The following is a 15,690-nucleotide window of genomic DNA, read 5'->3' as shown; positions in this document are numbered from 1 at the left end:
AGTGATGTATTCAAACCCTGGACTGCAAATTATGTGAATTGGCCACTGAGAGGCGTTGAAGCCACAGGTCAGTCATATTGGCCCTCCCCAGAAGGAGCAGTCCTCCATAGGATAGGAATGAATGGAATTCTACATGATTTTTTGTTGTTGTAGTGGGGACTGTAACATTTCAACTTAAAAAAAATAAAACACTTTAAAGAAATGTATGCATTAAACGGGGGTGCAAGATGGAGGAGAGGTGGCTTCAAAACCGTGCCCCCAGCCACTGCAGCAGAGAGGTTACAGGACTAGACAGGCAGCTGATTTGTCAGGTCACTAGTTCTTCTGTAATCTAACAGCAAGGAATGTTCCTTCTAGTTACATTCCTTGTCCGATTGTAATCTATACAATCTATGCCCTTTACAGGTATTACAACTGTCTTTGATTGTTGTGTCTGTCTGTAGACAACTATTTTCAATAAGCACACACACAGGTCACTGCTAGACAAATAATAAGGTACTGCATGAGAGTTTATTGTATTATAGCTGCATTACATGAGAAGATAAAAATGTATTTATTCAAGTGAATTTTAAAAGCTAACATACAATGTTTATTCTGCATCAAAAAGTTCCATTGTGGGAAGTTTTAGACATTTCAACACATCTTCAGCACCTCTCATGACTTGAGTTCTAAAACAAAGATAGATATTACATAAAATGTCCAGAAATGTACAGCTGTTGGATAGCTTTTAGGGAAATATAGGTATAGAAGGACAACTAATACTGGTACCTTGGAAGATATAAAGCAAGCAACTTTATAAATCCATTGACACAAAATAACAAAACAAAAATCTACATTAAGTCAACACATTCAAACAACCCAACAAAATTACTGAATACTATGCAAGGTCTAACATACAAAACATTTTCCAACAAATGTTAACACAAGATAAAACATGCATTATATTTATCTCCAAAAGGTCAGAATCCATCAGGATTAGTGATTCCATAATCATATCAATTAATCACCCCCCCCCAAAAAAAGATATATATTAATTTAGTCTCCTAATTTAGCTCAAGTCATTTAAAACAAGTCTCTTGTTTTCAATCAAGAGGACATTTCCTGAGCCCTAACCGGTTTAATGGCGAGTTATCACAAGACGACATAAGTTAAAAACAAACTTTTTATATTTCTATTCAAATGGTGGCACTTAAATGAATAGGCTAATGGCATGAATAATATAGCATTTTGTGTTCTGGATTTGTCAACGTGTAACAAACAGTTATAGATCAACTTTATTTAACCTACGCTCTGCACAGCATAAAGAATATGAAATGTGATGTTATAAAAATGGGCGACATGATTCTAAATATATAGGCCTTTCCCTTTTGTCATAAAGTCTATGAAATGTGTATAAATGTTCTTTGTAACAGTAGCACTTCATGAACATTCTACCCTTTTCCAATGACACCCTCCAAAATAACAACAGGAGAATGGATGTCGAGCACTCCCTTCCATGCGAACGCAGATTCACAACGTACCCGAATCTAACTAAAAAGGACATTGGGAAAGATTCCTCACACAAAACACTAGGGTCCGTTTTTAGGTATGAATCTACACAAAATCTCCCTAACAGATCAGGTCAGGTGTCACAAAGCCGATGTCGCAATAAACGACAATGGGAGGTGGATTAGTCAAAGCTTGTACGTGCACCACAATCGCTCGTTGTCATTTTCCTGACGCACCTCTAATGCACGTACCCCGACATTCTAGACAAAATGTAGATGTGATACTACTTCATCTAAAGCCTAAGGGAAGGAGGGTTAGGGATAGGGGAGCGATTGCAGCCTCAAGGAATCAGAACGACCACTGGGGGGGTGGATTTAGCTAGCTGCTAAGTCTTTCCTTTCTTCGCCCCTTTTTCAAATAAGGTGTTGTCAGCTCCAGCTTTGTATTGCTCCTGGCTCGGTAGGTAGGTTGGCGGTCCTAGTTGGAGTTCACAGGGTTCTGTATGCTGGGGTCCTGAGGTGCGGTGGCTGCCGGTGGAGGCACCGTGTTACTGAAGAGCAGGGTCTTGAGGATCATCATGTAGAAGGGGCTGTAGACCTGCTTGTTGAAGTTGATCAGGCTGACGAAGGTGACCGCCAAGGAGGTGAGCTCCGGTTGGATCAGGGCCAGGCCTCCGGGCGTCGGGGGCGGATTCACGTGAGAGTTGGGCGTGGCGAGGAGCACCCGGAAGTACTGCTGGACCCTTCCCTCTGGAGAGGAACGGAGAAGAGGCACAGAACAAACAGAGTGATCAGAAAAACAGGCACGAGACAATTGTGAGCTATTCAAGCAATTCAATAAACTGGAGGAAAATGTCACGCAATGTACAATTACATAGTCCATTCGGAAAGTGTTCAGACCCCTTCCACATTGTTACGTTACAGCCTCATTCTAAAATTGATTAAAAAAAAGAAATCCTCATCGATCTACACACATACCCCATAATGACTGAGCGAATTTTTTTTTTTAGAAATGTGCAAATGTATTAAAAATAAAACAGAAATACCTGATTTGCATAAGTATTCAGACCCATAGCTATGAAACTTAAAATTGAGCACAGGTGCATCCTGTTTCAATCAATCATCCTTGAGATGTTTCTATAACTTGATTGGAGTCCACCTGTGGTCAATTCAACTGATTTGACATGATTTGTAGAGGCACACACCTGTCTATATAAGGTCCCACAGTTGACAGTGCATGTCAGAGTAAAAACCAAGCCATGAGGTCGAAGGAATTGACTGTAGAGCTCCGAAACAGGATTGTGTCGAGGCACAGATCTGGGGAAGGGTACCAAAACACTTCTGCAGCATTGAAGGTCCCCAAGAACACAGTGGCCTCCATCATTCTTAAATGGAAGAAGTTTGGAAACACAAAGACTCTTCCTAGAGCTGGCTGCCCCAGCCAAACTGAGCCATCGGGGGAGAAGGGCCTTAGTCAGGGAGGTGACCAAGAACCCGATGGTCACTCTGACAGAGCTCCTCTGTGGAGATGGGAGAACCTTCCAGAAGGACAACCTTCTGTAGCACTCCACCAATCAGGCCTTTATGTTAGAGTGGCCAGACAGAAGCCACTCCTCAGTAAAAGGCACATAACAGCCCACTTGGAGTTTGCCAAAAGGCACCTAAAGGACTCTGACCATGAGAAACATTCTCTGGTCTGATGAAACCAAGATCGAACTCTGGCATGAATGACAAGCATCACGTCAGGAGGAAACCTGGCACAATCCCTACGGTGAAACATAGTGGTGGCAGCATCATGCTTTGGGGATGTTTTTCAGCAGCAGGGACTGGGAGACTAGTCAGGATGAGGCAAAGATGAATGGCGCAAAGTACAGAGAGATCCTTGATGAAAACCTGTTCCAGAGCGCTCAGGACCTCAGACTGGGGTGAAGTCTCTGAATGTCCTTGAGTGGCCAAGCCAGAGCCTGGACTTGAACCCCCACAAACCTCTCTAAAGACGTAAAATAGCTGTGCAGCAACACCCCCCCCCATCCAACCTGACAGAGCTTATGAGGATCTGCAGAGAAGAATGGGATAAACTCCCCAAATACAGGTGTGCCAAGCTTGTAGCGTCATACCCAAGAAGACTCAAAGCTGTAATCGCTGCCAAAGGTGCTTCAACAGAGTACTGAGTAAAGGGTCTGAATACTTATGTAAATGTGAAATTTCCATTTTTTTTATTTTGTTATAAATTTACAAAATAAAAAATGTAATAAAAATTGTTTTGTCATTATGGGGTATAGTGTGTAGATTGATGAGCAAAAACAACAACAATTTAATACATTTTAGAATAAGGCTGTAACGTAATAAAATGTGGAAAAAGTCTGAATACTTTCTCCCGAATGCAATGTAGCTTGGCTGAGAACATTGCATTAAATATATACTATTAAATAATCAGTGAGCCATGTCAGGCCATCAGGTGTCGTTTTGCTTACCCACAAGACTGCGGATAGGGTTGTTTTCCTGGGTGATGCTGGTGATCTGGCCCTTGAGTGTGACCTGGAGTTCTGGGGGCAAGGCTGGGTAGTTCCTCTCAGTCAGGGACTTGTTGAGCTCACAGCAGATCTGACCACTGACGTTCCCCAGAGCCTCTGACAGGTTAAAGTCCCTGCAGAGTGGAGGAAGTTGTCAGTCTCAATTTTCCCATTGAAATTGATATATGTTTGTGTGTGTGTTATGTAGAACCTACGGTCTGTGCATGCCCTCCAGGAGCACGCTGGCCATCCTCTTGAGGCGCTCGGCCAGTGCGGGCAGCCCCGAGATGGGCCCTCCGATGGCACTGTAGACAATGAGCAGCACGGAGGCCACGGCCTTTAGCAGCTGGAGCCTCCGCTGGAGCTCCCGCAGACGCACCTCGTCTGTCATCAGGGTCTGAGTGGGTTAAACACACACACACAAAGAGAGACTCAAATGGCCTTCACATATAGGGACGAATCATCAACTTAAGCCACATTTTTACTTAGTCTCCCATTGACATCAATGCATGACTAAATGAACATTCGACATTAGTGGAAGTTAGGATTCACCCCATGGAGACTAGATTTTAGACAATGGTCATTTAATAGACTTGTGGTTGTAAGTTGGTTGAGAGAGATAGTACCTTCTTTCAGACACTTGTATTCATATGGAATTCACACACATTTCTGACAAACAAACCCTCTAGATAGTCTATATGCAAATAAACACCACAAATCCATTTGACCAAGAAGTATAATACACAGAAACAGAAGCAAACACCTGTCAACATCCTTGTCGCCTCTATTTACACACACACACACACACACATTTCCCCTGTGACCATTCAGCAACACCCTCACCACTTGACAAACACACTGAATGTCACCTTTTCTTAATAACAAAAGATGAGTAATCCAATGGCAATCAAGATACAGTGGGGAGAACAAGTATTTGACACACTGCCGATTTTACAGGTTTTCCTACTTACAAAGCATGTAGGGGTCTGTAATTTTTATCATAGGTACACTTCAACTGTGAGAGACGGAATCTAAAACAAAAATCAAGAAAATCACATTGTATGATTTTTAAGTAATTCATTTGCATTTTATTGCATGACATAAGTATTTGATCACCTACTAACCAGTAAGAATTCCAGCTCTCACAGACCTGTTAGTTTTTCTTTAAGAAGCCCTCCTGTTCTCCACTCATTACCTGTATTAACTGCACCTGGGCTCCATGCAAGATCTCACCTCGTGGGGCATCAATGATCGTCAGTGTATCAAATACTTTTTCTCCCCACTGTATGTCTTGAATAAGCAAATAATTACTTTGAAACCGTCTAAGACACACACACACTCCAACCCACCTCAGGCAGTGGGCTCTTGTGGTAGTCCCAGGTGAGGAGGCGGATGAATCCACTGTTGAAGACCAGGAAGGGACTTGGCAGGGCTTTCCCCGCCTTCCCATGGCCGTTGGGCTGCTCCACAGTTGGCATGGAGAAAAGCACTTCCTCCAGAGAGGACTTGATCCACTCAGTGGTATGGTCCAACGCACCTGAGGAAGTTAGGACAGTCATTTGTATGGCATTTAATAGCGATTGACATCTTTCATTTAATGAAGTAGAGAAATCAAACCCACGCTTCACATGCTGTACATACCACAACTCAAACATCCCCTAATACCATAAAGCAGTACAGGCACATAATTTACTTTGTAAGAAAACCAGCTGGACCTGAACCTTACACAGGAGCACACCCTGTTCCAGGAGCACACCCTGTTCAAACAATGAATGAATACTATGCTGACCTGTATGCACTCAACTGACAAATGTATTTGTAAAGGAACAGGGAAATGATCCAAACGCCAGTCCATTGCCAATAAAATGTTCCTCATAATAAACAAAGGTTAATAACAACGCAGACTCACTGGGAGTCTTCTCCACGATGCTCTGGAACTTGGCCCTCTCATACTCCACTGACTGCCTCTGCAGATCGGGCCGCAGGCTCTGGATGGTAAAGTTCACCATGTCCATCTTCATCAGGTCCAGCACCCGGAAGATCTCCCTGCTCAATGTAATAACACTCTCAAAACGGATGCTTCCAGAAGTAATACCTAGTGACTTGCCGTCATCAAACCCATGCCTCAACATCTGTACTTCTAGCTTCGGAGATCTAAAAGGGTCAATTGAATTTAACAAAGGTGGACTTCAATCAAGTTGTAGAAACATCTCAAGGATGATCAATGGAAACAGAATACATCTGAGCTCAATTTCGATTCGCATAGCAAAGGGTCTGAATACTTATGTAAATAAGGTATTTTTTATATATTTATTTTCACATTTTGCAAAAATGTCTAAAAAACGCTTTTCACTTTGTCATTGTGGTATTGTGTGTCGATTGATTACATTTTTTAAAATCCATTTTAGAATAAGGCTGTAACGTAACAAAATGTGGAAAAAGTGGTCTGAATACTTTCCGAATGCACGGTAGCTTTAGAGATCCAAAAGGATCAAATGGGTGCCAGCCATGTATGGCGATGGCTACAATTATCCAAATAAATATTCACAAGGGTTGGAAACAAAACTTTGCCCAAACGTACTTGTACATTGACATAATATTGTAGGGGCTCTCGCGGAGCTTCTTGACCTCGTCGTCACGGACTGGGGCACACAGCTTGCCCATGATGGTGACGATGTAAGAGGCCAGGCCCTGTATGTCCACCGCTTCCTTGTGCGCCTGCTGGCGAATCAAATCCATGTCCAGCACCTCCAGGATCTGAGTCCGTAGTCGATTGGCTCCCGGGCTCAGGAAAGACAACAGGATCTGTTCATAGTAAATGGTTTTTAAAAATGAAGGAAAGAAACAATATATAGCAAGAAGATAAATTTTAAAAGCTATTAGCCCATTTTAAATACATCCTTCTTGCGTACATTCACAATACACACAATTGGACAGGTGAAAGAATGGAATCCACTACATAACTGTTGCTTATCCACTTGTGTCAGATCAGTGATTACTGCTCAGGGAGTTAGAAATGATACGTTCTCAAAGTCTTCCAACAGGGTCATCTTCCTGAAAAGATAAGCTTTCCAACCATGGATTCATCAAGTTTGATAGAGGGGAAAGGGGCCAAAGCTCACCTCTCTGATCTCCTCCAGCAGTTTGATTGCGTGCTCATACTCTGGTGGGTCATCATTCAGCTCAGACTCCAGGCTATCCCAGAAGGCCTTGTGAACTATATCTTTGACTTGCTTCTCCAAACTGAAAAGGAGAATTGAATATCATCAGTTGTCAATTGGCATTTGAGTAGCCCAAGTGATGGCCATGTTCACTGGGCGTCCATTTTGAGCTGGTAGGTACCTGTTCTGAGGTAGGTGGGGCTGCTCCACATGGAAGTCACGGTTGACGATGATCTCGTGGGCCAGGGTCAGGTTGGACAGGTCCCGGGCAGAAGACATGACATCATCCAGTGTTATAGTTTTGGGCGGGCTGACTGTAAATAGGGGGCATAGATTTTTTTAAATAAGAACAAAAACAGTGTTGAGAGTAACCATTTTGGCATTTGAAAGCTCAACCAAAGTGGGGAGAAGGCACACAGTGTTGCATTCCGATTCTCTATACTACTCAAAAAGTGCTGACAACACCAATCCAATGCTTTTAAATCAATGATGGGAAGTGTGCAAATGCACACTTTCTGGAAAACGGTAGGAAATGGAAATGCAATTTTTAGAGTGACATTTTAACAAGCAGTCCTACTAAACAGGGAGAAAGGAGATCTACTCACAGGAGGGCGAGCTGTGCTTGCTGCTGGAGCAGTCACTGGTGAAGCTCTGGCGGGAGCAGTCAAAGTCGCTGGCAGACGTGATGCTGTTACAGCGGTCCGACGACGACTCGGCTTCACTGCTGGCGTCCTCGCTAACAGTGGTGGACATGGAGGTAGGCCGCTCGTCATTCCCAGGCATGGTGGGATAGCGCTGCAGGCAGGCACAGCAGTTATGCATGCATGTATGTACAGTTGAAGTCGGAAGTTTACATACACCTTAAACTAAGTTTCAATGTATTTGGCTTTCACAACTCCTGACATTTAATCCAAATACAAATTCCCTGTCTTAGGTCAGTTAGGATCACCACTTTATTTTAAGAATGTGAAATGTCAGAATAATAGTAGAGATTATTCATTTCAGCTTTTAATTTCTTTCATCACATTCACAGTGGGTCAGAAGTTTACATACACTCAATTAGTATTTGGTAGCATTGCATTTAAATAGTTTAACTTGGGTCAAATGTGTTGGGTAGACTTCCACAAGCTTCCCACAATAAGTTGGGTGAATTTTGGCCCATTCCTCCTAACAGAGCTGGTGTAGCTGAGTCAGGTTTGTAAACCTCCTTGCTCGCACACGCTTTTTCAGTTCTGCCTACAAATTGTCTATAGGACTGAGGTCAGGACTTTGTGGTGGCCACTCCAATACCTTGACTTTGTTGTCCTTAAGCCATTTTGCCACAACTTTGTAAGTATGCTTGGGGTCCATTTGGAAGACCATTGTCCATTTGGAAGACCCATTTGCGAACAAGCTTCAACTTCCTGACTGATGTCTTGAGATGTTGCTTCAATATATCCACATCATTTTCTTTTCTCATGATGCCATCTATTTTGTGAAGTGCACCAGTCCCTCCTGCAGCAAAGCACCCCCACAACATTATGCTGCCACCACCGTGCTTCGCGGTTGGGATGGTGTTCTTAGGCTTGCAAGCCTCTCTCTTTTTCCTCCAAACATAACAATGGTCATTATGACCAACCAGTTCTATTTTTGTTCCATCAGACCAGAGGACATTTCTCCAAAAAGTACAATCTTTGTCCCCACGTGCAGTTGCAAACCGTAGTCTGGCTTTTTTATGGCAGTTTTGGAGCAGTAGCTTCTTCCTTGCTGACCGGCTATCAGGTTATGTCGATATAGGACTCGTTTTACTGTGGATATAGATACTTTTGTACCCGTTTCCTCCAGCATCTTCACAAGGTCCTTTGCTGTTGTTCTGGGATTGATTTGCACTTTTCGCACCAAAGTACGTTCATCTCTACGAGACAGCACGCGTCTCCTTCCTGAGCGGTATGACGGCTGCGTGGTCCCATGGTGTTTATACTTGCGTACTATTGCTTGTACAGATGAACGTGGTACCTTCAGGCATTTGGAAATTGCTCCCAAGGATGAACCAGACTTGTGGAGGTCTACAATTCTTTTTCTGAGGTCTTGGCTGATTTCTTTTGATTTTCCCATGATGTCAAGCAAAGAGGCACTGAGTTTGAAGGTAGGCCTTGAAATGCATCCACAGGTACACCTCCAATTGACTCAAATGATGTCAACTAGCCTATCAGAAGCTTCTAAAGTCATGACATAATTTTCTGGAATTTTCCAAGCTGTTTAAAGGCACAGTCAACTTACTGTATGTAAACTTCTGACCCACTGGCATTTTGATACAGTGAATTATAAGTGAAATAATCTGTCTGTAAACAAATGTTGGAAAAATTACTTGTGTCATGCACGAAGTAGATGTCCTAACCGACTTGCCAAAACTATAGTTTGTTAACAAGAAATTTGTGGAGTGGTTGAAAAATGAGTTTTAATGACTCCAACCTAAGTGTATGTAAACTTCCGACTTCAACTGTATGTATGTATGTATGTATGTATGTATGTATGTATGTACATTATTTAAGCCTACATGAGTACTGTAACATGTGGTTTGAATGCACTGGAATGTACCCACAAGTTTCTCTTACGGAAAAATAAGGGGTTTCTAAGTCTTGTGTAGTGGGGGTCAGGCAGTTGTAGCCAGAGCCTTGAGTTTGCACTTACATTCATTATCTAGCTATGTAGCCTATAAAAGGCTCTGGACTGGCCATTAGCTAGTTTAACCTAGCTTAACCTCCCTTTCCAAAGTCTGAGGTCCCCCAAGACAAACAATTGCACTACCTTACTGAAGACACTACTTTTTGGTTTGGTGTGTTACCATTACCATGTGTGTGTGTGTGTTTGTGTTTTTGCCTGTGTTTCTGTTGCTAGGAGAGGAAGGGTGTAAAACACCACAGGACAGTATAACAGCTGTTAGGCTAGAGTGGTCATGGAAACAGAAGGAGGGCCATCCACTTGTGCCCCAGTTAAGATAAAAGGACACAGTTTCCAAAATGATTCAGACATTAGTTGACTTAAAGAGAGTGCTGATAAAAAAAATAGGGATATTATCACCATAGTTCAGCCTACTTCCACAATTACAAAACAAAGGGACAGTGTTATGAATGGGATCGCATGAGTCTCCAGGGTAACATGATAACAGCGGGATTCTCAGCCAACCGTCCACAGATCCAGTTACACTTCACTGCTTAGATGAACAGGGTAATCATTCTCGTGTACCTCACATCGGTCCATGCAACATAAAGGCACCCTTCCAGCCATCCCGTCATTGAGATCAAGTAAACAACTTGGCCTACACTTTTTAGAACAATAAGTGTTGTTGAGGCAAAGCACTTGAATTTAGTCCAATAGTTTTAAAATGGACCTTAAAACATTCCAATTCACTATGTCAAACTACTAGGCCAACGTGCCATATACAGAAGACACATTATCAGACGTGTGTTGCCCTGTTGGGCTATCTGGCAAAGAAAACACCAACAACTACAGTCCAGAGAGCTAGGTGGTGCTTCCTTCTTATGGAGGAAGGCTGTGACTTTATAGTCTATGTCTGTGTGTAGTCTCAGTCATGACCTTCATCGTCATTCTCCTGTCAGACATGGCAAGGTCATAACCCATATCTCAACGGTCACAAGAGAAAGGGAACGTCTGAAGTTGTTTGATACAGTGCATCCGGAAAGCATTCAGACCCCTTCACTTTTTACACATTTTGTTACGTTACAGACTTATTCTAAAATGTATTAAATTGTTTCCCCCCTCAATCTACACACAATACCCCATTATGACGATGCAAAAACATTTTAGAAATTTGGGAAAACGTATTTAAAAAAATAAAAAAACGTCAATCTCACATTTACATAATATTCAGACTCTTTACTCAGTACTTTGTTGAAGCACCTTTGGCAGCAATTACAGCCTTGAGTCTTCTTGAGTATGACACTACTTCTTCCATTTAAGAATGATGGAGGCCACTGCAATCTTGGGGACCTTCAATGCTGCAGAAATGGTTTTGGTACCCTTCCCCAGATCTGTGCCTTGACACAATCCAGTCTCGGCTCTCTACGGACAATTCCTTTGACTTCATGTCTTGGTTTTTGCTCTGACATGCACTGTCAACTGTGAGACCTTATATAGACAGGTGTGTTCCTTTCCAAATCATGTCCAATCAATTGAATTGACCACAGGTGGACTCCAATCAAGTTGTAGAAACACCTCAAGGATGATCAATGGAATCAGGATGCACAAAGCTCAATTTCAAATCTCATAGCAAAGGGTCTGAATACTTATGTAAATAAGGTATTTTTTTTATTTTTTATAAATTTGCAAAAATATTTTTAAAAACTTTTCTCTTTGTCATTATGGGGTATTGTGTGTAGATTGAGGGGAAAAAATAATTTATTAAATTTTAGAACAAGGCTGTAACGTAACAAAATGTGGAAAAGGTCAAGGGGTCTGAACACTTTCCGAATGCACTGTATTTGCTTTCTAGATCAGCCCATGTCTATTGTGATGCCTGAAGTGATGTGCCCAGTCCTACCAATGAAGGATAAACAGACAGGTGATTCAGAGAGAATTCCTAAAGCAAATGCAAGTCAAAACATTTCAAAATTACTGCATTCGATTAGCTTGCTTAGACACAGAGGCATTGATAAGGCAAACCAGCACAAGAATCTATGCTGACCATATTATTATTTATTTTTTCCAAGGAGCATGTGTGCGCCTAAATAGAAAGATGTAGGCGCACACAAAGACATTTAGGAGCACATTGAAAAATAGTTTATGTAATAAAGCTAGAATCCTTTATATTTCTAGGCGCACTGATGCTCCTAAAATTAAATTCCAGGTCGCACAGCAACATATTTAGGCGCATGTGTGAGTAAAATGGTTGCACTATAGAGCCCTGACCCAGGAGGAAAAGGAACGTTACAGAGCAGGGATTGAGGTGAAGGTCTGAAAGGCATTCGCCCATCGACCAAGTCAGGAGTATTTTGAATGTCCGAAGATTATGATCAAGTATGATCATTTTAAGCTATTTTCCCCTAGACAGGAACCAGAGAAACTAGAAAGACCAGACAACTGGAATACTTAGCATTTTGGTTGTTAACAGTAAAAAACATATCACATGTCGTTAACAATAAAAAATAAAAAAAACAGAGCAGGCTCAACTTGCACGACTGCTCAGGTCACTTGCCCTGGGCAATAGGGCAACCCTTAATGTCAATCCCGGTAGAGCAACTGACACTTCACCACCACTTGACACTGCACAGTGGATATAAAAAGACTAGGATATGTCTATTACTGTAGTTAGGTGAGTTAGTTCGATATGATCACATTACAATCACAAAGCGTCCCGTATCCACATGAAGACAAAATAGCTACCCTTGTGTGTGCAGTGCAGACTATATCAGTGAACAACTGTGGGGAAAATAGCTTTCCATGGCAACGCTGTCATTGGTTGATTCCCATCGCTTTGTCTAAACATATTGTTACCATGGTTACGCCATGGATTAGCAGTCTGACCGAAGTTGCCCTAAAAAAGACGCAGTAGGCTCTACAAGCCAGGATGTTGAATAAAATTATATTTACACTTACTTTACCAGTTGTACATGCTGTTGATCCTTTTGGAGGTAGGTGGTGGAGATAGGGTATCCACAGGAAAGGGTTGTTTACTTGACTTTTTACGGTGTCGGTAATTTCTGTAACTTGTATTTTCAATCGTTTCAGGCATTGCACGTGATGCACAATGTCCATTTACTTTTATCAATAGTTAGCATTGAATTTTTTTTTTTAAGTTACCTTGCCCAAGAGAGATTTGCGTGGTTATCAAAATGTCATGCCAGGGTAAGCCTACACGAAACACAGACCTTATATGACATCATCTAAAATCCACAGGAGGCTGCTGAGGGGAGGATGGCTCATAATAAATGGCTGGAACATAACGAATGGAATGGCATCAAACATGGAAAATATGTTTGATGTAGATGATACTATTCCACTCCCAGCCATTACCACGAGCCCGTACTCCCAAATTAAGGTACCACCAATCTCCTGTGCTAAAATCTCAGATGGAAAATGAATGGTGAAAAAAATTATTGTAACCATTTCCGGGTTTTATGACTCATACTGTGGTACTCAATTGCATCAGTATTGATTTTTTATATACAACCATATACAGACCATTGTACTAAAAGTTGGGCAAAGAACACTTCCCTGTGAATACTTTGTCTCAGATCACCTCTTACATAAGGACAAAAATCAGCAGACAACTGGTAAAGTACAGTACCAGTCAAAACTTTGGACACACCTACTCATTCCAGTGTTTCTTTATTTGTACTATTTTCTACATTGTAGAATAATAGCGAAGACATCACAACTATGAAATAACACATATGGAATCATGTAGTAGCCAAAAAAAAAAATGTGTTAAACAATTCAAAAAATATTTTTTATTTGAGATTCTTCAAAGTAGCCACCCTTTGCCTTGATGACTGCTTTGCACACTCTTGGCATTCTCTCAAACAGCTTAATGAGGTAGTCACCTGGAATGCATTTCAATTAACAGGTGTGCCTTGTTAAAAGTTAATTTGTGGAATTTCTTTCCTTCTTAATGCGTTTGAGCCAATCAGTTGTGTTGTGACAAGGTAGAGGTAGTATACAGAAGATAGCCCTATTTGGTAAAAGACCAAGTCCATATTATGGCAAGAACAGCTCAAATAAGCAAAGAGAAATGACAGTCCATCATTACTATTAAGACATGAAGGTCAGTCAATGCGGAAAATGTCAAGAACTTTTAAAGTTTCTTCAAGTGCAGTCGCAAAAACCATCAAGCGCCATGTTGGAAAAGCATTCCAGGTGAAGCTGGTTGAGAGAATGCCAAGAGCGTGTAAAGCTGTCATCAAGGCAAAGGGTGGCTATTTTGAAGAATCTAAAATATAACATGTTTTGATTTGTTTAACACTTTTGGTTACTACATGATTCCATGTGTTATTTCATCGTTTGTCTTCACTATTAAAAATAAGGAAAACCCCTTGAATGAGTAGGTGTGTCCAAACTTTTGACTGGTACTGTACATTCAAATTAAGTATATTCAAACGTCTGACTTTTGATGGGAATGTTCACAAAAAGTGAGCCTGCGTGTTAGAGACGAGTCTTTCACTCTCGGATTCGTAGGCTATCCGTCGCTCGGCACTACAAGGCTGGTTACAGCAAATAGCATTTCCAGTTAAGCTGCAGTACACTGTACAAGCTGCATGTACAAAACAATATATCCACACACGCGTCACTGATAAGTACACGCGATCCTGCTGTACCAAAACAAGAGCGCTGGACAAGACTGAGAAGATCTGCCTGTGCCAAAAGAAACGCAAGACAATAACTATGTCGCTGAAAGGGTTTTAATTGATTGCAAAGCATGTTGATCCTCGCATCTAGTTACACAGGAAGAATAGTACTGAAGCTACCAATCTAATTAAAATGTCGCTACAAGCAATAGTTGTTATTGTTACGGATGAAGTCACAAGCGCGATCGTGCAAGCGTAGCAGGCTAACGACGTTAGATTAATCTGACAAGGAGCTAAATGGCTTTTTAATAGCTAGAAGATATACATTGTTATGTTTTCTAAACAAGAATGCTAACGCTAAATCACCAATTTCTAATGGGTTCGTAACTAACGTTACGATTACATACATCCAGCTCAATCACACCACCAAGGATAAACATGACCCAAACAATACATTGGTAACTAGCAACATCATAGCATAGGTGACTGTTGACAAGCTCAAAGGGTTTCGCTATCTAGCTAAGTTCCCAACTAGCATGTGCAAATGCTAACAAAAATATACGTCGAAATATAGCTATGTTTTACCTTTTTCACGTCTCCGCCGTGGGAGACTAGGTTATACACCAAAATAGTAGTTTGTAAAGGAGGTTGAGTCTAGTTAGCTGACGGCACTTTAGTATTTTTAAAGGTCCAAGACCACAGCTGGCTTGCTGTTCAATTTAGGCTAAACCATTCAGTAGCGGTGGGGTGTACTTTGTTGGGCAACGTTAATACAAACCTAAACCGTATATACAAACAGCAATTTATGGATAGATAGCTATCATTATATAACGAATACACGTTTCATTCATGTCAATACATGGTATTATCCCGGCTATAGCTCACTGAAAGAAAATATCCACTTCGATATATGACACGTCCATTGTTTACAGTACAAGTACCTGCCTTTCTTCTCGACGAATGGTAGGCCCTGCTTCACATGGGACTTCTTTGTTTACGGATGTGACGTTTGTGAAAGATGAAATACATTTTTACAAAACATTCAACAATACATGATGCCACGTACATTGTTTTTTATATTTTGTATGCTGTGCATGATATCTAAAACGTGTTATCTGGAATCCTTGGGGCGTCCCTACCCTAAAACCCTAACCAAAAATGTATAACTAACCCCTAAGCATTTTACATTACAACTTCAACAGGGGAGGGGTTAGGGACGTCCCATGGATCACAGAGAGCAATAGCC

At 41.5% G+C, this 15,690-nt stretch overlaps 1 protein-coding gene across 1 annotated transcript; it reads right to left on the bottom strand.

Annotated features, from left to right (window-relative positions):
• Positions 1-491: 491 nt before the first annotated feature.
• LOC120031996 (T-complex protein 11-like protein 2) lies at positions 492-15,389 on the bottom strand. Its single transcript, XM_038977896.1, has 10 exons — positions 15,030-15,389; positions 7,767-7,956; positions 7,343-7,475; positions 7,123-7,243; positions 6,582-6,805; positions 5,910-6,046; positions 5,350-5,537; positions 4,216-4,397; positions 3,962-4,134; positions 492-2,237 (listed from the first exon to the last, which is right to left on the bottom strand). Exons 2-10 carry the CDS (start codon positions 7,942-7,944, stop codon positions 1,966-1,968), a joined length of 1,608 nt encoding a protein of 535 aa, XP_038833824.1. The 5' UTR covers positions 7,945-7,956; positions 15,030-15,389; the 3' UTR covers positions 492-1,965.
• Between the last annotated feature and the right edge of the window lie 301 nt (positions 15,390-15,690).

This window comes from Salvelinus namaycush, chromosome 38 (genome assembly GCF_016432855.1).
Source record: "Salvelinus namaycush isolate Seneca chromosome 38, SaNama_1.0, whole genome shotgun sequence".
NCBI classification, from domain to species: Eukaryota; Metazoa; Chordata; class Actinopteri; order Salmoniformes; family Salmonidae; genus Salvelinus; species Salvelinus namaycush.
This window is presented reverse-complemented; position numbering and strand designations above follow the sequence as displayed.